A 27,086-nucleotide genomic window follows, 5' to 3' on the forward strand; every position below is an offset into this window, starting at 1 on the left:
CTATTAATTCAAGGCCTGTCCACACAGGAATATAAATTATGGTTCGAACGTCACAGCAAACAATGAACTAAACTGTATATTAATGGCAGTGAAAGGGAGAGCTGAGGTGTACATATGTCAATCAATCAATCAATCAGTGAAGATGGCAGCTGATTAAATAGCCACATAGGAGGGAAATTTGGGAATTAAGTTGCTTTTTCTTTAGGGAAATGTCTTAAAACCAATTGAAAATTTCGGTCACCTTTAATTAAAAAAAAGTCACAGATGCCAAGTTATTTTAATGGAGGTCACACACAGTAAGAAATAAAAATAACCTCTTGTATTTGTAAGTGTCAACTGAAAGAGAAGAAAGTAAAGCACAAGTAGAAACTTCAGAGCACAGCACACAACACAAAGGAAATCCAAAACAGGAACATCTCACTGCATTTAAACAACTCTTCAGATACAAATCATTCACTGTTTGACTTTCTGATTGAGTTGGTTTATAAATTAGCCTGGCAGGATGAAGAATTTCAGGGCAATCCATTACTCTTGAAAACATCTAGGCTCTGGGCAGCTTGCAGTTTTTCGAAGTCTTCATGTTTCCTCTATTATCCAGGAACATAGAAATAAACTTTACCCATGCCCCATTACACAGGACCATATCCCCAACCATTTTCCATTTGAAGATCATTCTCAAAAACATTCCCAAACTGGGTGAGAGGTCAAACAAGTCTAAACAAATTAGCAGAATAATCATAGGGGAATAAAAAGTAGCATTATTTTCTTTAAACAACCAGGTAAGGATGATCTGGAATTCACTGCCTAAAACAATGAAAACAGATTCAACAGTAATTTTAAATGGGAATTGGAAACATACTGTACATGTAAACAGAAACAAAAATGTAGGGCTATGGGAAAGAAAGCATCATCAGTTCGACTTCAGATATATTCAGTGCAAGTTGCTAATGAGAATCAGGTCAGAAGTCACATAACACCAGGTTATAGTCCAGCAGAGCGCTGCTTCTTCTCCTGACAACAGAGCAGTACTCTGGAAGCTTGTGATTTCAAATAAACCTGTTGACCGACTATAAGTTGGTGTCACGTGACTTCTGACCTTGTCCACCCCAGTCCAACACCAGCACCTCCACATCAATGAGAACCAGGAATACACTTTTTGATTTATTTCATCTACGTTCTATTCAAAGTTGTGGAAATCAATTGACTGAGATTGGCGAACTCAATGGGCAGGCATTCTGCTGTTTGAGAGTCAGGACCAGACACATCAAACCACAAAAGAAAGCTTGTCACTATTATTTGTTATATCTGCTATGGATAATATCTCCATGTTAAAATTCTACAAAGATTGCAAATTTCATAGAAAACAGCAGTCAACAATGAATTTGAGAGGCTTAGAAAACATCTTGCCATTAAAAAGAACTTCAGACCTTCATTCTTGTAGCTCAATGTTTGAATCTCTCCTTCACAGAAACAGACAAATACATTCAATTCATTGAATTATTTGAGGGCCAGAATTCAGATCATCAGTTGGTCAATTGTAAGATGCATAATAAAGGATTTCACCTGGACTGAAATGGACCGAATTTAAGAAAAACAAATGATACATCATTAGAATTGCCGGTTTGCTTACTGTGCAGGGCAGGAGCCCTCCATCAAGTGGCCATGTCTCATGTGGCAGCTTAGCTTCAACCAGAAGAGACTGTGCACGCATGCATACTTTCTGCAAGATCACTACAAAATAATCAGTGGGAACTTTGCCGATTTCCACCTCCTTGGCCCAAAGGGTGCTGAACCCAAGTGTACCTCCATAAACGTCCTGGACATGATCGCCCATGCCAGCACAGATCAAACTCAGTGGAACTGTTGCTTCCTGGTTAACAGGGATTCAACCAAGCAAGAACTCAGGAATAAGCTCAGGAAATGGGGGACATTTGATGGCTTCTCCTTTACCATTCCTAAACATGGAATAGTTGAAGGCAAAAGCCATGCAACCTGCAGTCTAAATACTGCTGAAACCTTTCTGTAAAAAGGTGTTGGAGAAGGGGTACTTGTAACTTTAAACAGAAGAATCCTTTATTAATAAATGCACCTTCATTCACGCTGTTCACATTCCCACTCTATTGAGTTTTTGGGGGAGGGGGTTGGAATTAAAAAAGGATCACAAGGGGAGGTGGGAAAGAGATAAAAGTCAGTAAAGGGCTGTCTTGTATCAATCTGGTGGGATTGGTCAGCTATTCTTTTTTGACGAACCAAAGCCAGAAAATCCCATCACTGCTGCCATTTCATCATCGTCCTCAAATGTCAACTCCTCCTCCGCTTTCCGCTTTTTCTCCTTCAGTTTCTCTTTCCGGTATGCCTTCGCTTTCTCCTCCTACAACAACACAACTTGCATTAAATACTTCCCTTTACAATGCAAAACACCCCCAAGCATTCCACTGAAGCATAATTAGGGAAACCTGTAACAGAGTAGGATAAGGAAACAATAGGGCAGAGGAGTTGATCAAAAAATTCAGATTCTAAGGTGCAAGAGAGGTGAACACACAGTGTGGAGGTGAACAGATAGTATGAATCAGGGAGTGAATTCCAGAGTTGAAGGCACAGCTACCAACATTCCAGCAATGAAATCACGCCAACGCAAGAGGGAGAACTGCTAACCATTTCACTTTGGTCAGGCTGCATACACCTTCTGAACAAAAAGAGCAAATGTACATTTGTGTAGCACCTGGCACAATGTCATGTCATCTCAAACCACCCTACATCCAAATAAGTACTTGCTTTGAAGTGTAGTCGCTGCTGTGATATAGGAAATATAAAAACTTGCACACAGCAAACAGCAGCGACATTGTGAAATTTCTTTTGAAAAGTGATGCAGGTTGAGGGACTCTTTTCATATGGCAACCTATAAGCAAAAAGAGTCATATAATTAAGTACCCAAGATAACAGAGGTGCCCTCATCTCCACCAAGGCCCCAATCAAATCTTACCTCTTCCCGGAGTTCCTTCATGCGCTCCTCAAAATCGTATTCCTTTTGCTTTTCCTCTATTTTCTTCTTATTGACCTCAAAACGTTTCTTTACTTGGTCCAGAGTGGAGCGTTCCACCTTCATTGACATCCCCAAATTCCGTTGGTCTATCGAGTAATAACATCAAATCAGATCTGTTGGCACAGCTCACTGACCCGCAAGTATAAAAGACACACTTTAAGGAAGAATCAAGGCAACACGTCATTCTGCCGCACTTATTCAGTGTTGCATTCTGTCTGACACTGCACACCATGAAAGATGTCTAGAATGCAGAACACCATAAAACAGCTTCACCAGAATGACAGCATGTTGAAATGGTAAATAATGAAGACAGATTGCATCAAATTAGGCTTGTACCTCACAGTAGGGGAAAGTGAGGACTGCAGATGCTGGAGATCAGAATTGAAAAGTGTGGTACTGGAAAAGCACAGCAGGTCAGGCAGCATCCGAGGAGCAGGAATGTCAATGTTTCGAACATGAGCTCTTCATCAAGAGCTCTTTATTCCTAATGAAGAGCTCATGCTCGAAACGTCGACTCTCTTGCTCCTCGGTTGCTGCCTGACCGGCTGTACTTTTCCAGCACCACCCTTTTCAACTTGTACCACCTACTGTATAGATGTTTGCACGTTAATCTAAGAGTCTAAAGTGGGAATTGGGCCCAGTAGGCAAACGTGAGAGATTAGAACAAGAGAATACAATCATAAACTTAGAGCTAGGCCATTTAGGACGTCAATAAACAATTCCTCATTCAAAGGGGAGGGGAAATCTGGAACACTCTTCCTAAAAGCTGCTGAGGCTGGAGTTCAATTAAAACTTAAAACTGAGATTGGAAGATTACCATCAGGTCTGGACATCTCATAGAACATAGAACAATACAGCACAGAACCATCTCTGTGGTTAATGAATCAAGGTGGCTGTTTGCAGATAAGATATTGTTCTAAATGAATCATAGAACTGGTTCAAAGGGCTTAATGACCCACACCTGCTCAGATATACCTGCTATATCCCTTAACCAACAGCAAAAGGATTTCCTCATCACCAACTGACTATTTTGACCATATTACAAGTGCGATAGAGGAGAAATACTTGGGTTATAGTTAAAGAGCAAGAGGAGTGGTTCAAATTGGACAGCTCTCTCAAACAGCTGGCAGAGACATGATGGACTGCATGGCCTCATTGAATGCTGGATCATTCCCTAAAGCAGGTGGTACCAAATGTCTCATTTCTGCTGCTGTTTGTGCAAAGTTGGTTCAGCTGCCATGAATTTAAAAGGGGGGAAGCACACTGTTTGCTTAAATGAAAGCAAATTCTGTAACAGGATAAGGGCGTCACTGGCTAGGCAGCATTTATTGCCCATCCCTAATTACCCAGAGGCAGTTGAAAGTCAACCACATTGCTGTGGGTCTGGAGTCACATGTAGGCCAGACCAGTTCAGAATGGCAGTTTCCTTCCCAAAAGGATGTTAGTGAACCAGATGGGTTTTTCTTGACAATTGGCAATGGATTTATAGCAGTCATTAGATTTTTAATTTCAGATACTTATTGAATTCAAATTCCACCATCTGTCGTGGTGAGATTCAAACTCAGGTCCCCAGAACATTACATGGGTCTCCGGATTAACAGTCCAGTGATAATACCACTATAGGCCATTGCCTCCCCTAATCTAGCTGAATTTGGATGAAGCCAAGTCCAGAAATCTCAAAATTGTTATTTATCCAAGAATGTTTTTACGCCTATCTTTTATTAGTTTAATTAAAAATACCAGATAATCAGAAACAAATGCCTCATGAGAAAGACACTCTGACAAGTTGTAAAAGGTTATTGGGAATAGGCTTGAAAGAGGAGAAATCAAATTGGTCAGAATCTTACAGAAAGGCACAGCAAGTTTCAGGGGCTAAATTGCCTACTCCCTGCTCCCAGTTGGCACATTCACACAACAGTGCCCATGAGATCTATGGTACAGTGATAGGGAGGGCCACAGGTGGTAACAGTTGGAATCTTGTTTAAAACCCATGCCAAAACAGCCAATGTTTGTCAACTGAATGAAAGCAGAGTCTAATTTACATGCCATCCAATACTTCATTCATGAACTGGAACACACCATACTAATGCTCAGCTTAGAGCAAAGAGCCCAGGTGTTCACACAAATATAAAGTACCATGACATGCACGTAAGATTTGGAACCATTCTGTACTCATCTCCTATCTTGCCGTAGTCGCCAATAAACTCAATGCACCTGACCACAACGTGATGTGCAGCCTGGACAGTATTTTGGCTCCTTTGGAATGTATTTTTTTGAACACTGTGGAATTTTAATTCTGCATCTAATCATTACTGAAGCAGATCCAAACCTTACTGTGAACAGCAGCCAATTTTATGGGATAAATAAAGTTTCATAACTCCTTTCACTGTAAGCATAAAAATTAACCCAGCTTAACATGGATGTGAGCCCATTTTATCTCTCAGGGCTCTGTCAAGCCATCAACCATTCTTCTGATTTATTCAATATAGAAATCAGACAAACAGTTCAAAGTTTGTGAGAAGATTTGTAGCTCGGGTGCTAGTTGCTGTGGTTCTGTTCGCCGAGCTGGAAATTTTTGTTGCAAACGTTTCGCCCCCTGTCTAGGTGACATCCTCAGTGCTTGGGAGCCTCCTGTGAAGCGCTTCTGTGGTGTTTCCTCCGGCATTTATAGTGGTCTGTCCCTGCCGCTTCCGGTTGTCAGTTTCAGCTGTCCGCTGTAGTGGCCGGTATATTGGGTCCAGGTTGATGTGTTTGTTGATGGAGTTTGTGGATGAGTGCCTTGCTTCTAGGAATTCCCTGGCTGTTCTTTGTTTCGCTTGCCCTATAATGGTAGTGTTGTCCCAGTCAAATTCATGTTGCTGTCGTCTGCGTGTGTGGCTACTAAGGATAGCTGGTCGTGTTGTTTCGTGGCTAGTTGATGTTCATGGATGCGGATCGTTAGCTGTCTTCCTGTTTGTCCTATATAGTGTTTGTCCTATATAGTCCTATATACCCAGCATGAGCAAAACCAATGTAGTGTACAAATTCCCATGCAAGGACTGCACAAAACACTATATAGGACAAACAGGAAGACAGCTAACGATCCGCATCCACGAACATCAACTAGCCACGAAACGACACGACCAGCTATCCTTAGTAGCCACACACGCAGACGACAAGCAACATGAATTTGACTGGGACAACACTACCATTATAGGGCAAGCCAAACAAAAAACAGCCAGGGAATTCCTAGAAGCATGGCACTCATCCACAAACTCCATCAACAAACACATCAACCTGGACCCAATATACCGGCCACTACAGCAGACAGCTGTAACTGACAACCGGAAGCGGCAGGGACAGGCCACTATAAATGCAGGAGGAAACACCACAGAAGCGCTTCACAGGAGGCTCCCAAGCACTGAGGATGTCACCTAGACAGGGGACGAAACGTTTGCAACAAAACCTTCCAGCTCGGCGAACAGAACCACATCAGACAAACAGTATATATCAAAGCATGAGCTGGATCATCTGATCCAGTTAGGGTGTTTTGTATTTAATGTAGGTGAAATCATTTGGGATTACTGGTTCTTCAAATCTCACAGAACAGAACAATGTAGACAGCGGTTCTGAAGTTAGTATACAACCCACCTTCCCACGATGGTCTACTGTAGTAATAGATTTACACAAATAAGAAAATCCAATGATATTCCCTGTGCCTTTAAAGACAGCAAATTCCATAGGGCAGCATGCTAAAACTGGTCTCAGTGTCGATGTAATGTGACAATAGGGAAGTTGTAGGGGAATGGGTGATAATCTTTTGGCAATCATTTATTGCCCAACTTGAATTAACCTGGAGAAGGTAAGCTGCCTTCTTGAACTGCTGCAGTGCACGGTGTGTGGGTACACCAGTGCTGTCAGTAAGGGAGTTCCAACTTTCTGACCCGGCAACACAGATGGAAGACAGATTAAGTTCAAAGTCAGAACTCAGACAGGAAGTTGTGTGCACTGGTGTTTCCATGTATCTGCTGACCTTGTCCTTCTAGATGCAAGTAGTCAGAGTTGTCGGAACTGGAATCATCCAGGCAAGTGGGGAGTATTCCATCACACTCCTGACTTTGCCTTGGAGATGGTGGACAAGCGTTGAAGCTTCAGGTGGTGACATAGTGGTACCATAGTAGTAATCCAAAGGCTGGAAATAATGCTGTGGGAAACACTGTTTCCTAAATGTAATTAATACATTTGGAACATTAAGCCAGTCTGAGTAATAAGGCCAAGACAAAGAAACCGCAGGAGGCCATTCAGCCAATTGAGTCTGCTCTACTATTCAAAGAGATCATAGCTGATCGGATAATCCTCAACTCCATTTTCCTTCCTTCTCCCCATAACCCACGATTCCCTTACTGATAAACTAAATCAGACTATCTCAGCCTTGAATATACTTAAGTATCAGTCTTGACAGCTGTTTGATTCCATAGATCCTGTCAAGTCCCCTAAGAATCTTACATGTTCCAATAAGACCAGCTCTCATTATTTTAAACTTTAATGAATATAGGCCCAACCTACTTGAGTCTCATCATTAAAACCTCCGCAAGCTAGTGAACCTCCCGAACTATCTCCAACACTAGTATCTATATCATTAGGTAAAGGGACCAAAACTGTGCATGGCAGTCCTGCTGTGATCTGACTTGTGCCTTCTTTAATCTCAGCAAGGCCTCCTTATTTTTGTATTCCATTCCCTTTCAAGCAAAGGTGAACATTTCATTTTCCTTCCCAATTACCTGCTGAGCTTGGATTCTAGCTTTTTGTGATTCATGCACAAGGATCCTAAATTCCCAATGGGCTGCAGTTTTCTGCAGTCTTTCTCCATTTAAATAATATTCAGCTCCTCTATTCTTCTTGCCAAAGTGCATAACCTAATTTTTCCACATTATATTCCATCTACCAAGTTTCTGCTCATGCGCTTTGCCTGTCTATCCCTCTGCAGATGTTTTGTGTCATCCTCACGATTTCCACGCTCAGCTATTTTTATGCCATTCACAAACCTGGCTGTAGTACATTCACTTCACCCATCCAAGTCATTAATAAAGACTTAATAATCAGGGCCCCAGCACTGATCCCTTTGGTACTCCATTAGTTACAGATTGCCATCCTGAAATGCCACCTTGAATTAAACTGTTTTCTGTTAGTTAGCCACTCCTCTAATCCTGCTAATATACCATCCCCCAAAACATGGGTTCTTACCTTATTAAGTAGCTTTTGATAAGTACCTTATCGAATGGCTTTTGGAAATCCAAACACATTATGGCTACTGGCTCCCCTTCATCTACTAGTTTGTTAGCTCCTCAAAGAATTATAATACATTATTCATGCATCATTTCCTCTTCATGAAACCTGAATATATTATGTATTTTTAAATATTCTATTAGTCCTGAGCATTTTCCCAATGACAGATAACAAGTCTATAGTTACATTATTTTGTCTCCCCGCTTTTTTTTGATTAGCAGTGTAACATGGGCAGTTTTGCAATCCTCTGGGAATCCACATTCAAAGAATTTTTGGAAGATTACTAACAGTGCATCCACTCTCTCTGCAGCTACTTCCTTTAGTATCTGAGGATGTAACCATTGCTCTCCTTTCTTTTAAATCCTTAGATGCCTCAATTCCCCTCAATGGCATCTCCCACTTTTATTTTATCAAGCTCAACATTTCTTCTACTCACTCCCTCTTCCTCTACTAATGTGGCCTCCGCTTGAACAAGATTCCACACCCTCTCAAAATCACAGCAATCTGCACCTTTCATTTTTCTCAATTCATAGTAGCCACCTAATCTAATGATCGCTACTCCCCTGCTTCTCCCATGACCACAGTCCTCATCCTGCATGTCTATCTAGTTTCTCCCATTATTGTGATGTAACTGCCTCTCCCAGCAAAGTGATATCTCTACAGCCTTCTGACACCCATCAACATGGTCATTCTCCATAGCTGTGGTACACCCATTTCATCGATCACCATTTCTCCCATCACTGTAACCTACAATCCATACTGTTACTGAACAGGCGCAGCTCATATTTTGATGGATTTTGAAAAATCATGACCTGGTGTTGTCACTAGAAAATTACTGAACCACACTGTCATTCCACATGATGCTAGCAACCAGTGATAGATCTTGAGCTTTGTAACAGCAAGGTTAAGTATTCTGAATTCCAGCTACATCACTGCAAGTGGCAGAGGTGGGTAACAACTTAACAGAATCATATATAGAAAGAGGAGATCCTGCTTATTTTAGTAAGGCGTTTGATAAGGTTCCCCATGGTAGACTACTGCAAAAAATACAGAGGTATGGCATTGAGGGTGAGTTGGAGGTTTGGATTAGGAGTTGGCTGGCTGGAAGAAGACAGAGGGTAGTAGTTGATGGCAAAGGTTCATCTTGGAGTGCCGTCACTAGCGGTGTTCCGCAAGGATCTGTTTTGGGACCATTGCTGTTTGTCATTTTTATAAATGACCTGGAGGAGGGGTTAGAAGGTTGGGTGAGCAAGTTTGCGGATGATACGAAAGTCGGAGGAGTTGTAGACAGTGAGGAAGGATGTGGCAGGTTACAGCGGGATATAGATAAGCTGGAGAACTGGACAGAAAGGTGGCAAATGGAGTTCAATGTAGCTAAGTGAGAGGTGATTCACTTTGGTAAGAGTAACAAAAAGATGGGGTACTGGGCTAATGGTCGGATACTTGGTAGTATGGATGAGCAGAGGGATCTTGGTGTCCATGTACACAGATTTCTGAAAGTTGCCACCCAGGTAAATAATGCGGTGAAGAAGGCATATGGCGTACTGGCTTTTATTGGTAGAGGAATTGAGTTCCAGAGCCCTGAAGTCATGTTGCAGTTGTATAAGACTCTGGTGCGGCCACATCTGGAGTATTGTGTGCAGTTTTGGTCGCCATACTATAGGAAGGATGTGGAGGCACTAGAACGGGTGCAGAGGAGGTTTACCAGGATGTTGCCTGGTATGGTAGGAAGATCATATAAGGAAAGGCTGAGGCACTTGGGGTTGTTTTCATTGGAGAAAAGAAGGTTTAGGGGTGACTTGATAGAGGTGTACAAGATGATTAGGGGTTTAGATAGGGTCAACAGTGAGAATCTTTTTCCACGTATGGAGTCAGCTATTACAAGGGGGCATAGCTTTAAATTAAGGGGGGTAGGTATAGGACAGATGTTAGGGGTAGGTTCTTTACTCAGCGAGTCGTGAGTTCATGGAATGCCCTGCCAGTAGCAGTGGTGGACTCTCCCTCATTATGGGCATTTAAGCTGGCATTGGATAGGCATATGGAGGATAGTGGGCTAGTGTAGGTTAGGTGGGCTTGGATCGGCGCAACATCGAGGGCCGAAGGGCCTGTACTACGCTGTATTCTTCTATGTTCTATGTTATGCAAGCTGTGTGAAGGAACTTAATCTTTTAAGTGTCTTTTCCCCATTAGCTTGTAAAATTGCTCTTCTCAATTCAATTTGGAAGTTACCAACAGATTCCAGATACCAATAGCTTCTTCCCTGTTATCAGATTTCTGAATGGACCTCTCAAATTTTAAATTTAAACAATTGATATCGTTTTGTGTGTACTTTCCCTGCAGCCTTAACATTGTATTTCTTGCTCTGTTCTACTATGCACTTTGTATGGTATGATCTGCCTGTACTGCACGCAAAACAAAACTTTACACTGTACTGAGGTACGTGTGACAATAATAAATCAAACTAAAAAAAACCTCTTTCCACAATCCTTTCAGATAAGTATCTGCTTTTTCTGGTTACTGATGCTTCTGCTGAATTGAGAGGACTGCACAAGGTTCAGACACCTTTTCCCCCCCACAATGTATTTTTACCAATATAGAGGTAGCTCTTCAAGAACACGATAGTTGTGTTCCTGTGCGACCCCACGCTACACAAAAATTGCACAACACAGACAAAACATTAGCTTTCTAATCACATTATAGCCAACACACACTTTTAAAGTTCACACTTTAGAAACAGCATTCCCTATTCACCAATTGCGTTACTGCCAATTCGCGTTAATGAGAACAGTGACAGTCTGCACAATAAGTAACATGTTTTATAAATGTACAGCAACCACATTACACTAAAATCCTGAAATAATAGAACTACGTACGGTTACACTGCTGTCATCTGCAACCCATTCCTGTACTGTTCACTTACGCTTTTTGCCATTGATATGATCCAGGAAGTTGATGGAATCCTTCACTACACAGTCGCAAACATTACAGTAATATCTGTCAAAAGAAACCACAGTCAAACTAAGTTTAAAAGATGAGAGGCAGTGAAAAAGGATTATTTTACATACGATAATTCTTACAAACAAATTAGGAAAGTAGGACATTTAGTCCCTTGAACCTACACCATTTAATAAGGTTCTTGGTTGATCTGATTATAGCCTGAACCCCATTTTCCACTTACCCAGATAACCCGAAACTCCCTTCTTAGTGAAACATCCACCTTCTACTTTAGCCTAGCAGTTTACAACTACATCATTCCATGGTCCACAGTAGTTGAAAGAAGTCAGTTAGTAAGTTCAACCTGCTCCATCACTCAGGGAGATCAAGGCAGATCTGTAATCTTAACTCCATCCCCTTACATTGGCATCATTTTCCTTGAAGTACTTGGTCAGCAAAAATATATTGATCTCATTTAAAATAGTTAATTGTACTAGCATCTGTACTTTTTGTGGGACCATGTTCTGTACTTCTACGTGTGTCTGAACAACGATATTCATAGAGCAACTTTAGCAGAACAAAACATCCCAAGGTTGCTTCACCAGGAGACTACAGGATTTACTATGAAACTGAGGAGCATAAAGGCTTTTTAGATCAGATGACTAAAATGCTTGCTCAAAGAGGTTGATTTTATGGAGTGCTTTAAAGTGAGCAAAGAGAGGAACCGGGAGTATTCAAAAGCTTGGGGCACAACGAATGGTGCGATTCAAATTGGGAATGCTCCCAAAGGCCAGAATTAGGAAGCACAGATATCTCAGAGGGTTATGGGTCTGCAGACATGTTTCCAAACTGCTCTCCGGCTTTAAGATTATATTTCCACTGCATAGGTGTGCAAAACTCATGCTCAGTCTATTTTTTAATACAACTTACAGGTGAACAAGTTTTGATGCATTTAACAAGAATAATATTTACTCTTTCAGTAAAAGTTTACTGTCAGTAAATTTAGAACAACTTTGCTTTGGGCACTTAAATTTACATTTTTCAAAGTCAGAGGTGGGAGTAACACTTATCAAGTCAAAGCTAGATCTTAGCTCACATGCAGTTCAAAACTCTCTTACTCTGACTCCTAATCTTCACGCTATATACTCAAAAAAACCAACAGGGAACACAACACGCCAGTCTAGCACCAGTCTTAGACACAAGTTTTGTTTTTATCCTTTCATGATGCATTAGCATAAGTGGCAATGCCAGGACTTGTTGTCCATCCCCAGTTGTCCTTGAACTAATTGTCTAATATGAGCCCATTCTTCCAAGGAAGGTTAAGATTGCCATGAGTCTGGAATCAATATGGAGGCCAGAACCAAAGAGGGAGGCAGATTGCCTTCCCGAAAGACAATGAACCAGATGAGGTTTTATGAAAATCAATTGAAGTCTTTCATTATGAATATTACACAGCACCAGGAAGCTAGATTCGATTCCAGCCTCGGGCGACTGTCTGTGTGGAGTTTGCACTTTCTCCCAGTGTCTGCGTGGGTTTTCTCTGGTTGCTCCGGTTTCCTCCCACAATCCAAAGGTGTGCACGTTAGGTGGATTGGCCATGCTAAAATTGCCCATAATGTTCAGGGATGTATAGGTTAGGTGCATTAGTTAGGGGCAAATGTAATAGGATAGGGGAATGGGTCTGGGTGGATTACTCTTTGGAGGGTCAGTGTACACTTCCAGGGCCAAATGGCCTGTTTCCACACTGTAGGGATTCTAGGATTCTACTGAAACCAGCTTTCGACTCCAGACATAATTGAATTTAAATTCCACTAGCTGTCATGGTGGGATCTTAATTCATGTCCCTGACCAATATCCTGGGTTCTTGAGCACAGTCCAGTGACATTTTGATAGCAGATCTAAGGTAGTGAATAGGGCAAGGCAGGTTGCTTCTGTTGAAACAATACACCCAGCACAAACCCTACCTCCTCCATCCCATCAGCCTTTCCTGTAGGCAGCCTGTACGGTCACAGACAGTATCTTCAGAGGAGGAAAGAGGAAAGAAAGAAAACACTCACCCTCCCATTTCAGACTGGGGTGTCGTTTTTGTGATGACAATGGTTTTTCCTAATTTGGATTCCAAATCCACTTTATAATCTCTGTGACGTAAAAGTTCACGCTTGATGGGTACTGGAGGCTTTGCTGAAACCAAAACAGAATGGATTAGGATATGGAGCTAGATATAGGTTACTTCAGAGTACCTCCTGTAACAGATCAGATTGGCCACTTCAAACGTCAACTCACCATCTCGCTTCTCCCTTTCTTCTTGCAAACGCTTCTGCGCCAATTTCTCATACTCATCTTTGTCCCACTTCTTGCGGAAGTCCATGTTTTTTGTCTGGATGGAGGACAGAGCCAAGATAAAATTAGGAACAGGACGAAATGAAACACTCATTGATCAAAACTGCTCCAAAAAAAAGTTATATCAGACTGGAGATGTTAACTTTGTTTCCCTGTCCACAGAAGCTGCCAGACCTGTGGAGTTGCTCTAACATTTTTTTTTAATTTCTGATTTTCAGTATAGCCAGCATTTTGCTTTTATTAAAACAATCAAATTTGTTCCATTCCCAGGAAATTATGTGTGCCCTGCAAGCAGGTACCAGCTTGACTGGAAAAGAAAGAAAAAGATTTATATAGCAGCTTTCATAGCCTCAGGACTTCTTAAAGTACCTTACAACCAATTAAGAGTACTTGAACTAGAGTTAGTTACAAAATTAAAAACATATGAGCCATGTTACTCTCAAGATCCTACAGATAGCAAGGTGACGATGACCAAATAATATATTTTTGTAATGCAGGATGATCAAAAAGCACTGAAGAATTCCCTCCTCTTCTGAAGGTAGTGGCAATGAATCTGTTTTACCTATCAGAGGGACATGAAAAAACAAACAACGATTTACAGGGGATTAGGGACTATGTTCCATGAAACAGGATGGCTCTTCTTCGGCAGAGATGGTTATTCGGAGATTTAACAGAGGTGTGTTCAACAACGAAGCAACTAATTAGACACTGATTGTATTGGCAAATGGGTCAGTAACCAGAGGACATAGACTTAAGTTAATTGATAAAAGAATCAGATGTTGCAATCAATTGTGACCTGGAATGAACTGGCAAAAAGGTTGGTGGAAGCACATGTAATAGTAACTGTCAAGAGGAAACTGGATAAAATTGGGAAATGAAATATTTGCATAGGTACAAGATAAGGTCAATTTACACCTCATGCCTAATTTGTTACTCAGTGAGATCATGGCTAGTCTGTGATCTAAGTCCACACATCCAGCTTTTCCCCTTAACCCTAAATACCTTGAATAACATCCATCAATCTCAGTTTTAAATATAATAACTGACCTTGTAGTTGTTATCATTTGCAGAAATTTGTTACTCTTTCTTCTGCCATCTTGTGCATTTCTTAATTCCTCTCCTGAATTGTGTGGCTCTAATCTGCAGGTTCTGCCTATGTGTGCTTAACTTTTCAACAGAAGTGGTTATTCCTCACTGTATATATCTCCCGTAAAATCTTAAACTTTAATCAAATGGATCCTTAACCTTCAAAGCTCCAAGAAATACAACCCTAGTTCACATTAATGTTATTTGTAGCTTAATGGTTTGTGTCCAAGTATCATTCTGGTAAATCCCTCCAAAGTCAATCCTTCCTACACTGCAGCATGCTGAGCTGCGCACAATTCTCCTGATGTGCTCTAATCAGGGTTTAGTATTACTAAAACATGAATTTTACAGAATAATTCTGTGTCTGGCAATATATAGGCCAGCGTTACATTCATCTTCAACTAATTTTCAAACAGCTGACACAGGTACATGGGCCCAATGGATTCCATCTGTGCTGTACAATTGAGAAGGAGACTACAATAGGATCAGCAATGGAACAAGTTCCACTGCAATACTCCCAATTGTAAAATAATCTGCTGGCATTCACTGAATATTATTAAGAAACTGAATTGTCCTGCTCAGCATTAACAAGGAACTGTGCACAATCACCCAGGTCTTGGTTATAACACTGGAACAATAAGGAATCAATTTCATTCGAAGCCTTATGAAGAGCATCAAGAAATCCACAATCATTTATTTTTACTCTTGCTACGATTATAAAAAGAGCTGGTCTGTTTTTTTAAAATGGCATTACCTTGCCATTCCTAGACAGAATTATGTATTTTAACCCAATCTTTCCAACATCCACATATCAGCATCTTTCTATTCATTTTCCATTTTGTTTCATCACATTTAGGATTTCTGACTGTCACTGCAGGACAATCCTCATCTAATTCCTGATACAAAGTTAAAAGCAGCATGCGAGGGACTAAATTTATATCTCATGGGGTTAAAGAACAACAGTTACAAAATATAAATTAGGTTTGTGAAAAACGTATAGTAAGATAATATTGTAAGAGACCACTTTTTTTGGACTATGAGCTGAAAATGAGAAAAACAAACACCAATTTAAAAAGGGAAAAATGTACAAATTGTTTGCAGCTTTGGAAAAACAAGTGAAGCTAACTGATGAAAATGGAACAATGTTACTTTTTGGAAACGTTGAGTCCAAAAGTAGCACCATCTGTTATGGGTTAAGGAGAGCTCAGAATAGCAACAAGCCTCTGATTGGTCAGGTTGCAGTTTAACCCACACCCAGTGAGAAGGAAGGAGACCTCCTGAAGTCTGAGCACAGAGAGAAAACGAGAAATAAATCTAAATCTTCTAAAGGTCCAATCCTGCAACTAATGAGCTAAAGACTTATCATCGCTGAGCTGATAACATCAAGAAATCAATCTCTGGGAATGGGGCAGTGTTGATTCCAAGCACATTATCACAGAGTCATGACAATATTCTTTTGGGTCAATTGACCTGCTGGCAAACACAGAAGGGGAGGTCCCCATGCTTTTAAGGGAGTATGGAAACTGAGAAACACGGGCGAGCATTGATGCAACGAAGCTTCGAATTGCAGAACCTCAAAGTATAGGTCAGTTTTTGTAATAAACGTCTGCACTGAAACGTAAATGCCAGAAACAACTTGGCCACTGTCACCAAGAGGAATGGAGCACGTAATTAATTAATTATTACCCCTCACATTATAAGGCAACATTGGGGTCCAGTGGAAGGGGCGGAGCTTGTTTTGACTGCTGGTCTCTTTGTTCACAAGACTAACAAAATGAAGCGTTAACTTAAAGTATTTGCCAGCCTGTCTTTGTTAGGACAAGAAAAATACACAATGGAAAAAAATAAGGAAACCACATCATATGATAGCATCAAACAATGCGTTATAGAAGGCCATCCAGCCTATAGAATGAATAGGCTGGCACACAGAGTCTGTAATTCACTTTTGCTTAAATTATTGCCAAGACTGGCAATGAAAATGTTTCCAGCATCTTCAGTGTATTCCAAGCCCACACAAATTGTTGCAAAAAAGCTTTGCCTGTCACCTCTGGTTCTCAACAATCACATTAAATGTTCCCCCTTTATTTATATGGCAGCCACTGGAAACATTATTCTAAATACCTCTAAAAAATCTTCACTTTTTCTGTTCTACGAAAAACAAATCCAGTTTCCCCAGACTACCCACATAACTGTAATTCTGGGAAACTTTCTGTTAAAATCTTTTAATAATCTTTCCAAAGCCTTCATGTGCTTCCCATAGTGACCAGAAATGGCCCAATACTCCAGCTAGCGCCACCCAAATCTTTTGTGAAAGATTTAGCATACCATCATAATATCCTTGCCTTCACAATATATACCTTTACTTATAAAACCCAGGATTTCACATGCCTTATGAATGGCTTTGTTAACCTAATAATCTTCCTACCTTCAAATATTTGTGCAGCAACACTTCCAAGTCTCTTTCTTGAATCCACCATTAAACTACATCAAAATGCATAATTTTCGTTGCATCCCCGGGTTACATTTATAATTAGACATGAAACAGCAAGACACAAGATCACATACAGAAATGATCAGAACCACTGTAACCAAAAGGATATCAGAGGCAGACCCCAACTTTGTAATACTTCTATTTACATTTCCATTTATAAAATATAATCTCACTACCTTAAATTGCAGCTCTCACCTGTCCACCTATTCCAACAGTTTTTATTAGAGATTTAAAAGTGGTGAGAAAGTCCACTTCATACCAGATTCCATTTTAATTCTTACTATAATTTAAAATGCTTCAAGTGGAAAGACTGTTCAAAATGTATCTGTGCAGAAGTCATGACTAATCTACCTCTGAAAGAGGTCACTCCTTGTTTACATTTGAATTTTATGATCCTGCAAATTGGAAACTCTGTTCCTTTCTTGGGGATTTACTAAAGCAAACAAGCTTTGGGATCATAAACAGGCCTAAATGCATTTTAATAAGGGCTAGTAAGGAAAGTGGCTCAGGAGTTGTGGAATGGGGATGCACATTTGGTGACCGGTAGCTAGAATCAATATCAATGGAGCAAACCTTAATCTTTGTTTGGGAGATAAAGGAGGGAAGCATCAATAAAAATTGAGATCACCAAATTAAAATGTGCATATCGTTTCTAAGAAGCCTCCTCAACGATGATTATATACATCAGCATAACCTCTTTCTTGCCCCATGCAATTACCTCAATTTGCCTTGCATAGAGTTCCACATTGTACCCAATATGTGTAAAGTTTCACCAGGATTCATGCTTGAATTTATCAATGACCTTTATTTCCATTCATGAAGCCTAGCTTTAGACTCTCTGACAATTAGAAAGATCTCCTCTACTCTTTCAAATCCGTTCACAATTTAAAGACCAATTTTAAGGCCAGTTTTCATCTTTTTTAGATGAAAGGCCCCAAAACTGTTCAAGCCTTCCTGCAACAGTAGTAGACTCCCAACATTTAAACAGTCATTGGAAAGGCATATGGATTAAAATGGAATAGTGCAGGTTAGATAGGCCTCAGATTGGTCCTCGATGTTGCACTGAACTGTGAAACCAAAGGGCCTATACTGCGCTGTAATGTTTCATGTTCTATAAATGTTTAGTAGAAAAATTAATTGAGACTGTTTCCCTCTTTTTTAACACATGGTATTTATTGTTAAATTTCATCTCTTTCCTGACCACCACCAACAAATTATTAGCTCATTTATTCTCCTTCAATGCACATTGCCCTTTATATTTCCTTTTATCGATCATCTACCACTTTCGTTTTATTCATTCACGGAACAATGAGGATAAAAATCAAGCCCAGCATTTGTTGCCCATCTCTAACTGCCCTCATGAAGGTAGTACTGAGCTACCTTCTTGAACTGCTGCAGTCCAAGTGGTGAAAGTAGATCCACATTGCTGTTAGGGAGCATTCTGGATTAGTGGTGCTGGAAGAGCACAGCAGTTTAGGCAGCATCCAAGGAGCAGCGAAATCGACATTTCAGGCAAAAGCCCTTCATGTTAGGGAGCATGTTTAATGTGAGGTACAGTATTACAGGCGACTGACTGTGTGGAGTTTGCACGTTCTCCCCGTGTCTGCGTGGGTTTCCTCCGGGTGCTCCGGTTTCCTCCCACAGTCCAAAGATGTGCAGGGTCAGGTGAATTGGCCATACTAAATTGCCCGTAGTGTTAGGTAAGGGGTAAAATGTAGGGCTATGGGTGGGTTCGCTTCGGCGGGTCGGTGTGGACTTGTTGGGCCGAAGGGCCTGTTTCCACACTGTAATGTAATCTGTACATTTTGGTAAAACAAAGACAAGAACTTATACAATTAAAAGTAGGGCCTTGGGCAGTGTTGTAGAACAGAGACACATAGGGATTCAGGTATGTAATTCTTTGAAGTTTGCATCACATATAGATAGGATCGTTAAGAAGACGTTTAGCACATTTGCCTTCATTGCTCAGACATCTGGCTATAGGAGTTGCGACGTGATGTTGTGGCTGTACAGTGTGTTAGTGAGGCCTGCTCTGGAGTACTGTGTCCAGTTCTGGTTTCCCTGTTATAGGAAGGACATTATTAAGCTGGAGAGGGTTCAGAAAGACTTAAGTGCATGAGAGACATTTTTTTTTTACACAACAGTGGTTTGTGTGTGGAATAAATTTCCCAAGGAAGTGGTGGATGCAGCTGGAGGTACAACATTTAAAAGAGATTAAGATAACTACATGAATAGGAGGAATATGGGCCAAGCACAGACATAAGTTAGTTTGGGAATATGGTCAACATGGACTGATTGGACTGAAGGGTTTGTTTCCATGCTGTATGACTCTAAGTTCCAGAATTTTGACTTAATGAAAGTGAAGAAATGGCAGTAATTCTGAGTTAGGATGCTGCGTAACTTGGGAGAGAACTTAATGGTGGCGTTGGGATATAGATATCACAGAGTTAGAAGGTACAACCTGAGGAACCTTCATGTTGTTACAATGCAAATTTTATGTGGTACACATCATACATGAGTGGTGGAGAGAACGAATTAAAGATTGTAGATGAGATAGTAATCAAGCAGACTGCTTTTAACTTGACAACTCCAAACGTAAAGTTACATACTCAAATTGTATTTCGCATTCCCTCCAATTCTCCATGAACAGCTCCTGTGACTTTCTTACCAAGATCTCTGAAGCAGATCAAATTACTGATTTATTAAAATTCTAAAATTGCTAATTTACCACAAATGATGGAAACTTGCAATGTTTGGATTTGTTTTTCACCCAGAGACAGGTATTTGTGCGTGTTGAAGCTTCAGCTTTAAAACATTTGATCGAGAAGCAGGGTGAAGAAAAGCAAAATCTTGACATAATGCCCATTTAAATGGTCTTTCTCTTGAAATTGGAGCATACAAAGTAAACTCCAAAATTAAAATTACAAGGGAAGTTACCTAACTTTAGATTGCACTTTCAAAATTTAGAAAGGTAAAGGCTGATTTGATTAACCTTTTGTGAATAGAAAACTATTTCCGCTGCTAGGAAAGATCCAGAGGACACATTCAAAAAACTAAAGCCTGACCTTTAAGATAAATAAAAAAGTACTAGAATGAGAAAGTATAAGAAGAAAGAAACTCCACAGGTCTGGCAGCATTTGGGGAGAAAGAAGCACTGTTCATGTTTCAGGTCCAATAAGAGTCTTCTTCAGAACAGTTCACCCACAGATGCAGTCAGACCTGCTGAGTTTCTCCAACATTTTCTGTTTCTTTTAGATTTCCAGCATTAGCAACGTTTTTCTTATATTTGATGCAATTTTGGAACTCTTTTCTGTATTCAGCACTGTGGATAAATTTTAAAATTCGGTTGAAAGATGTGTTAATCATAGGTCTTAACCTCAATGTGACAATGGTGCGTATGTTGTGTTACATCACAGATCAACAACTACCTCATTGAGCAGAGAATAGGGTAAAGGTGGTAAAATGTCTTTACTGAAATGCATGTTTGAATAATTCTTTTTGAATTTAGATCAAGGTTTGCTTTTGGATATGCCCTCCCCTCTCCAAAGTACACTTCCTTCCAAATATTATTCATTAAAACGTTAACGTAAGTGGATTTGCCCTTGTGTTGCCTTAGCAATTGAGGGTTCCTCCCCAATGGAATCTTACTATTCAGATATATCTGCTTACGTAACGAGTGATTCTTTGGCTGATAACCACATTGGATCACAAGAGGATAGATCAGGAATTCTGCCAAACAGACATTTGTCCAGACTTCCTTTTGTAAATGTTCATAAGCAACAACGACAAGAGATTAATTTCAAGGAAAAAAATTCCAAAGACTAAAAGATTAAACTATTTTGCCTGTTGCCAACACAGTATTTATTACAAAGCCTGTACAGCACAGACACACACAAGCTGTTCAGCTCAAATGGTTTCTGTCAGTGTTTGTGCTCCACACAACACCTCCCAACCATCCTCTTCCTTTCATTATCACGCAGATGCTTAACTTAATCTTAAATGCAACTATTCCAGTCACATCAACCACCCCCTTTGGTAGTGAGTTCCACATTCTTAACTCTCTTCAGGTACAGATGTTTCTCCTGAATACCCTTTCAGATTAATACTTTCTGGTTTTCATTTTATCTAGAGGTGCAACCATACGCTGTCTGCACCTAGTGCGACAAATTTGTCCCAAACTTAAAGACCTCCAAGTTTTTAAAGAGCTCCCAACTCTCACAAATACTTCTAAAAGTTTTCAAAAATTAACTGTAGCCCTTTTCCATATATCTTGCACATATTTATTAATATGAATTTATTGTGCACATTTATTGTCTCAATTATTTTCACACTCCGTCCTGTTACTGCCAACTCACGTTTGACCTCCCCAAGTTGTTACCCCCACTCCTCTCCCCCTTCTCTTCCCTTTTTTGGACAGCATTCATGTCAGTTCCTGCTCCCCATTCCCAACTTCCCCCAGTTACTGCTCTCTCTCCAAGTTACTACTCCCCTCCCCCCCTCACTGCTTTCCAACCTCCTCCTCACATTACTGCTCCCCTCCCCCACTCAGTGCTTCACCCCCCCCCCATTACTACCCCTTCCTCCACCCCCTGCTCCCCTCCATTCACCCCCACTCTCTCCCTTCTCCCCCGCCGCCCCACTCCCTCCCTCCTCCCCCCCCAACTCCCTCCCTCCTCCCCCCCCAACTCCCTCCCTCCTCCCCCCCCAACTCCCTCCCTCCTCCCCGCCCCCCCCACTCCCTCCCTCCCGCCCCCACCACTCCCACCCTTCTCCCCCGCGCCCCCCACACCCCCCTTCTCCCCCACTCCCCCCCCTTCACCCCCACTCCCCCCCCTTCACCCCCACTCCCCCCCTTCACCCCCACTCCCCCCCCTTCACCCCCACTCCCCCCCTTCTCCCCCGCCCGCCACCCCCACTCCCCCCCTTCGCCCCCTCCCCCCTTCTCCCCCGCCCCCGCCCCACTCCCCCCCTTCTCCCCCGCCCCCGCCCCACTCCCCCCCTTCTCCCCCGCCCCCGCCCCACTCCCCCCCTTCTCCCCCGCCCCACTCCCCCGCCCCCGCACCCCCCCCACTCGCCCCCTTCCCCCCCACTCGCCCCCTTCTCCCCCGCGCCCCCCCCACTCGCCCCCTTCTCGCCCCCTTCTCCCCCCCCACTCGCCCCCTTCTCCCCCTTCTCCCCCCCCACTCGCCCCCTTCTCTCCCCCCCCACTCGCCCCCTTCTCCCCCCCCCACTCGCCCCCTTCTCTCCCCCCCCACTCGCCCCCTTCTCCCCCCCCCCCACTCGCCCCCTTCTCCCCCCCCCCCACTCGCCCCCTTCTCCCCCCCCCCCACTCGCCCCCTTCTCCCCCCCCCCCACTCGCCCCCTTCTCCCCCCCCCACTCGCCCCCTTCTCCCCCCCCCACTCGCCCCCTTCTCCCCCCCCCACTCGCCCCCTTCTCCCCCCCCCCACTCGCCCCCTTCTCCCCCCCCCCACTCGCCCCCTTCTCCCCCCCCCACTCGCCCCCTTCTCCCCCCCCCCACTCGCCCCCTTCTCCCCCCCCCCACTCGCCCCCTTCTCCCCCCCCCCACTCGCCCCCCTCTCCCCCCCCCCCCCACTCGCCCCCTTCTCCCCCCCCCCACTCGCCCCCTTCTCCCCCCCCCCACTCGCCCCCTTCTCCCCCCCCCCACTCGCCCCCCTCTCCCCCCCCCCCCCACTCGCCCCCTTCTCCCCCCCCCCCACTCGCCCCCTTCTCCCCCCCCCCACTCGCCCCCTTCTCCCCCCCCCCACTCGCCCCCTTCTCCCCCCCCCACTCGCCCCCTTCTCCCCCCCCACTCGCCCCCTTCTCCCCCCCCCACTCGCCCCCTTCTCCCCCCCCCACTCGCCCCCTTCTCCCCCCCCCACTCGCCCCCTTCTCCCCCCCCCACTCGCCCACTTCTCCCCCCCCCACTCGCCCACTTCTCCCCCCCCCACTCGCCCACTTCTCCCCCCCCCACTCGCCCACTTCTCCCCCCCCCACTCGCCCCCTTCTCCCCCCCCCCCACTCGCCCCCCTTCTCCCCCCCCCACTCGCCCCCTTCTCCCCCCCCCACTCGCCCCCTTCTCCCCCCCCCACTCGCCCCCTTCTCCCCCCCCCCACTCGCCCCCTTCTCCCCCCCCCCACTCGCCCCCTTCTCCCCCCCCCCACTCGCCCCCTTCTCCCCCCCCCCACTCGCCCCCTTCTCCCCCCCCCACTCGCCCCCTTCTCCCCCCCCCCACTCCCCCCCTTCTCCCCCCCCCCACTCCCCCCCTTCTCCCCCCCCACTCGCCCCCTTCTCCCCCCACTCCCCCCCTTCTCCCCCACTCTCCCCCTTCTCCCCCCCGCCCCCTTCTCCCCCACTCCCCCCCGCCCCCTTCTCCCCCACTCCCCCCCGCCCCGCCCCTTCTCCCCACCCCGCCCCCTTCTCCCCCGCCCCACCCCCTTCTCCCCCACTTCCCCCCCTTCTCCCCCACTTCCCCCCCTTCTCCCCCACTCCCCCCCCTTCTCCCCCACTCCCCCCCCTTCTCCCCCACTCCCCTGCCCGCCCCCCCCACTCCCCCCTTTCGCCCCCGCCCCCCCCCCCACTCCCCCCCTTCTCCCCCGCCCCCCCACTCCCCCTCTTCTCCCCCGCCCCCCCCACTCCCCCTCTTCTCCCCCGCCCCCCCCACTCCCCCTCTTCTCCCCCGCCCCCCCCACTCCCTCCCTTCTCCCCCGCCCCCCCCACTCCCTCCCTTCTCCCCCGCCCCCCCCACTCCCTCCCTTCTCCCCCGCCCCCCCCACTCCCTCCCTTCTCCCCCGCCCCCCCCACTCCCTCCCTTCTCCCCCGCCCCCCCCACTCCCTCCCTTCTCCCCCGCCCCCCCCACTCCCTCCCTTCTCCCCCGCCCCCCCCACTCCCTCCCTTCTCCCCCGCCTGCCCCCCCACTCCCTCCCTTCTCCCCCGCCCCCCCCACTCCCTCCCTTCTCCCCCGCCTCCCCCACTCCCTCCCTTCTCCCCCGCCTGCCCCCACTCCCCCCCTTCTCCCCTGCCCCCACTCCCCCCCTTCTCCCCTGCCCCCCCCAACTCCCCCCCCACTCCCCCCCTTCTCCCCTGCCCCCCCTCCCACTCCCCCCCTTCTCCCCTGCCCCCACTCCCCCCCTTCTCCCCTGCCCCCCCTCCCACTCCCCCCCTTCTCCCCTGCCCCCCCCCACTCCCCCCCTTCTCCCCTGCCCCCCCCCCACTCCCCCCCTTCTCCCCTGCCCCCCCCCACTCCCCCCCTTCTCCCCTGCCCCCCCCCCACTCCCCCCCTTCTCCCCTGCCCCCCCCCCACTCCCCCCCTTCTCCCCTGCCCCCCCCCGACTCCCCCCCACTCCCCTGCCCCCCCCCACTCCCCCCCTTCTCCCCTGCCCCCCCGACTCCCCCCCCACTCCCTCCCTACTCCCCCGCCCCCCCCACTCCCTCCCCCCCCGCCCCCCCCCACTCCCCCCCGCCCCCCCTTCTCCCCCGCCCCCCCGACTCCCCCCCACTCCCTCCCTACTCCCCCGCCCCCCCCACTCCCTCCCCCCCCGCCCCCCCCACTCCCCCCCGCCCCCCCTTCTCCCCCGCCCCCCCCACTCCCCCTCTTCTCCCCCGACCCCCCCCACTCCCCCTCTTCTCCCCCGCCCCCCCCCCACTCCCCCTCTTCTCCCCCGCCCCCCCCCACTCCCCCTCTTCTCCCCCGCCCCCCCCCCACTCCCCCTCTTCTCCCCCGCCCCCCCCCCACTCCCCCTCTTCTCCCCCGCCCCCCCCCACTCCCCCTCTTCTCCCCCGCCCCCCCCCACTCCCCCTCTTCTCCCCCGCCCCCCCCCCACTCCCCCTCTTCTCCCCCGCCCCCCCCCCACTCCCCCTCTTCTCCCCCGCCCCCCCCCACTCCCCCTCTTCTCCCCCGCCCCCCCCACTCCCCCTCTTCTCCCCCGCCCCCCCCACTCCCCCTCTTCTCCCCCGCCCCCCCCACTCCCCCTCTTCTCCCCCCCTGCCCCCCCACTCCCCCTCTTCTCCCCTGCCCCCCCACTCCCCCCCTTCTCCCCTGCCCCCCCACTCCCCCCCTTCTCCCCTGCCCCCACTCCCCCTCTTCTCCCCCCCTGCCCCCCCACTCCCCCTCTTCTCCCCTGCCCCCCCACTCCCCCCCTTCTCCCCTGCCCCCACTCCCCCTCTTCTCCCCCCCTGCCCCCCCACTCCCCCCCTTCTCCCCTGCCCCCACTCCCCCCCTTCTCCCCTGCCCCCACTCTCCCTCCCTCCCTTCACCCCTGCCCCCACTCTCCCTCCCTCCCTTCACCCCTGCCCCCACTCTCCCTCCCTCCCTTCACCCCTGCCCCCACTCCTTCTCCCCCCCCATCCCTTCTCCCCTCCCCCCCCTCCCCCATCCCTTCTCCCCTCCCCCCCCCCCATCCCTTCTCCCCTCCCCCTCCCCCATCCCTTCTCCCCTCCCCCCCCCCCATCCCTTCTCCCCTCCCCCCCCCCCCATCCCTTCTCCCCTCCCCCCCCCCCCATCCCTTCTCCCCTCCCCCCCCCCCCCATCCCTTCTCCCCTCCCCCCCCCCCCCATCCCTTCTCCCCTCCCCCCCCCCCCATCCCTTCTCCCCTCCCCCCCCCCCCATCCCTTCTCCCCTCCCCCCCCCCCCATCCCTTCTCCCCTCCCCCCCCCCCATCCCTTCTCCCCTCCTCCCCCCCCCCCCATCCCTTCTCCCCTCCTCCCCCCCCCCCCATCCCTTCTCCCCTCCCCCCCCCCCCCCATCCCTTCTCCCCTCCCCCCCCCCCCCCATCCCTTCTCCCCTCCCCCCCCCCCCCCCCCATCCCTTCTCCCCTCCCCCCCATCCCTTCTCCCCTCCCCCCCACTCCTTGCTTCCCCCCCTTTCCTCTCGGGCCTGGTGTGTGTTTATTCCGGGGCAGATCTCGGTTAAGGCCGGGCCCCGGTCACATCGGACTCAGCCTGCCCTCCACTTCCGCTGAACCGACCATAACCCCCAACCCCCCCGGGGACTCACCCCACTCCCCGACGCCATTCCGACTCCTCTCCTTCTGCCGCAAAACTGTCGCGCGGAGCTAGCCCCCACTGCCGTAAACTGAGTAATACCTCCCCACAACAACCCCTCACGCCAAAGACAGCTCGAGCAAGACAAGAGGCTCCCGCTCAGTGGAATCCCCACCTAGGAAGCACAGCGCCTCCTCTCGGATTGGGAGGACCGGTTCCTTGGTTTAACCAGCCTTATCCACACAGTTGCTGCCAAGTCTGATACAGAATAGAGTCATAGGGATGTACAGCATGGAAACAGACCCTTTGGTCCAACCTGTCCATGCCGACCAGATATCCCAACCCAATCTAGTCCCACCTGCCAGCACCTGGCCCATATCCCTCCAAACCCTTCCTATTCATATACCCATCCAGGTGCCTTCTAAATGTTGTAATTGTACCAGCCTCCACCACTTCCTCTGGCAGCTCATTCCATACACGTACCACCCTCTGCGTGAAAACATAGCCCCTTAGGTCACTTTTATATCTTTCCCATTTCACCCTAAACCTATGCCCTCTAATTCTGGACTTCCCCCACCCCAGGAATATCCTCAAATTCCAGGAGCAGCAATTACTGTTTTATACGCTGTTGCATTGTGTGAGAAACAGCTCACTCACTTCAATAACTTCAATAATTACTGTATACTTTACCCATTCAATCCAGGCATTTGCATCCCCATACCCAGTTTCTATTTCAATGGTCTGTTTCAAGTCCTTTACCTCTATAATTTTTACTATTTTAAGGTCATCGGGAGGGGTGAAAGGTTGTACCTTATACAGTAGTTCTGCTCGTTTTCCCTGTCCTACGCTAATTCAAAAACAACAGCCTGAGAAATCATTCCTGTTTGCTTTTATTTCTATCCCAAATGTTTAGTTTAATTTAATTCTATCTATCTCATAGGTGCCC

The 27,086-nt window shown here is 46.8% G+C and overlaps 1 protein-coding gene across 1 annotated transcript; it reads right to left on the reverse strand.

Moving 5' to 3' along the window:
• Positions 1-261: 261 nt before the first annotated feature.
• On the reverse strand, positions 262-26,264 carry zmat2 (zinc finger, matrin-type 2). The gene is made up of 6 exons (XM_087995098.1): positions 26,154-26,264; positions 13,526-13,619; positions 13,300-13,423; positions 11,229-11,302; positions 2,984-3,129; positions 262-2,371 (listed from the first exon to the last, which is right to left on the reverse strand). Exons 1-6 carry the CDS (start codon positions 26,169-26,171, stop codon positions 2,228-2,230), a joined length of 600 nt encoding a protein of 199 aa, XP_087851224.1. The 5' UTR covers positions 26,172-26,264; the 3' UTR covers positions 262-2,227.
• Between the last annotated feature and the right edge of the window lie 822 nt (positions 26,265-27,086).

This window comes from Chiloscyllium plagiosum, unplaced genomic scaffold (assembly GCF_037043375.1).
Source record: "Chiloscyllium plagiosum isolate Xiang-an unplaced genomic scaffold, Cpla_swu_hap1 HiC_scaffold_16, whole genome shotgun sequence".
NCBI lineage: Eukaryota > Metazoa > Chordata > Chondrichthyes > Orectolobiformes > Hemiscylliidae > Chiloscyllium > Chiloscyllium plagiosum.

What these genes read in the sequence shown, in the direction of transcription:
- zmat2 (XM_087995098.1), bottom strand. An exon ending in AGAAAGGGAGAAGCGAGATG is followed by an intron (nt 13,424 to 13,525) that starts GTGAGTTGACGT and finishes TTTTGGTTTCAG; the next exon opens with CAAAGCCTCCAGTACCCATC. An exon ending in TGAAGGAACTCCGGGAAGAG is followed by an intron (nt 2,372 to 2,983) that starts GTAAGATTTGAT and finishes GTGTTGTTGTAG; the next exon opens with GAGGAGAAAGCGAAGGCATA.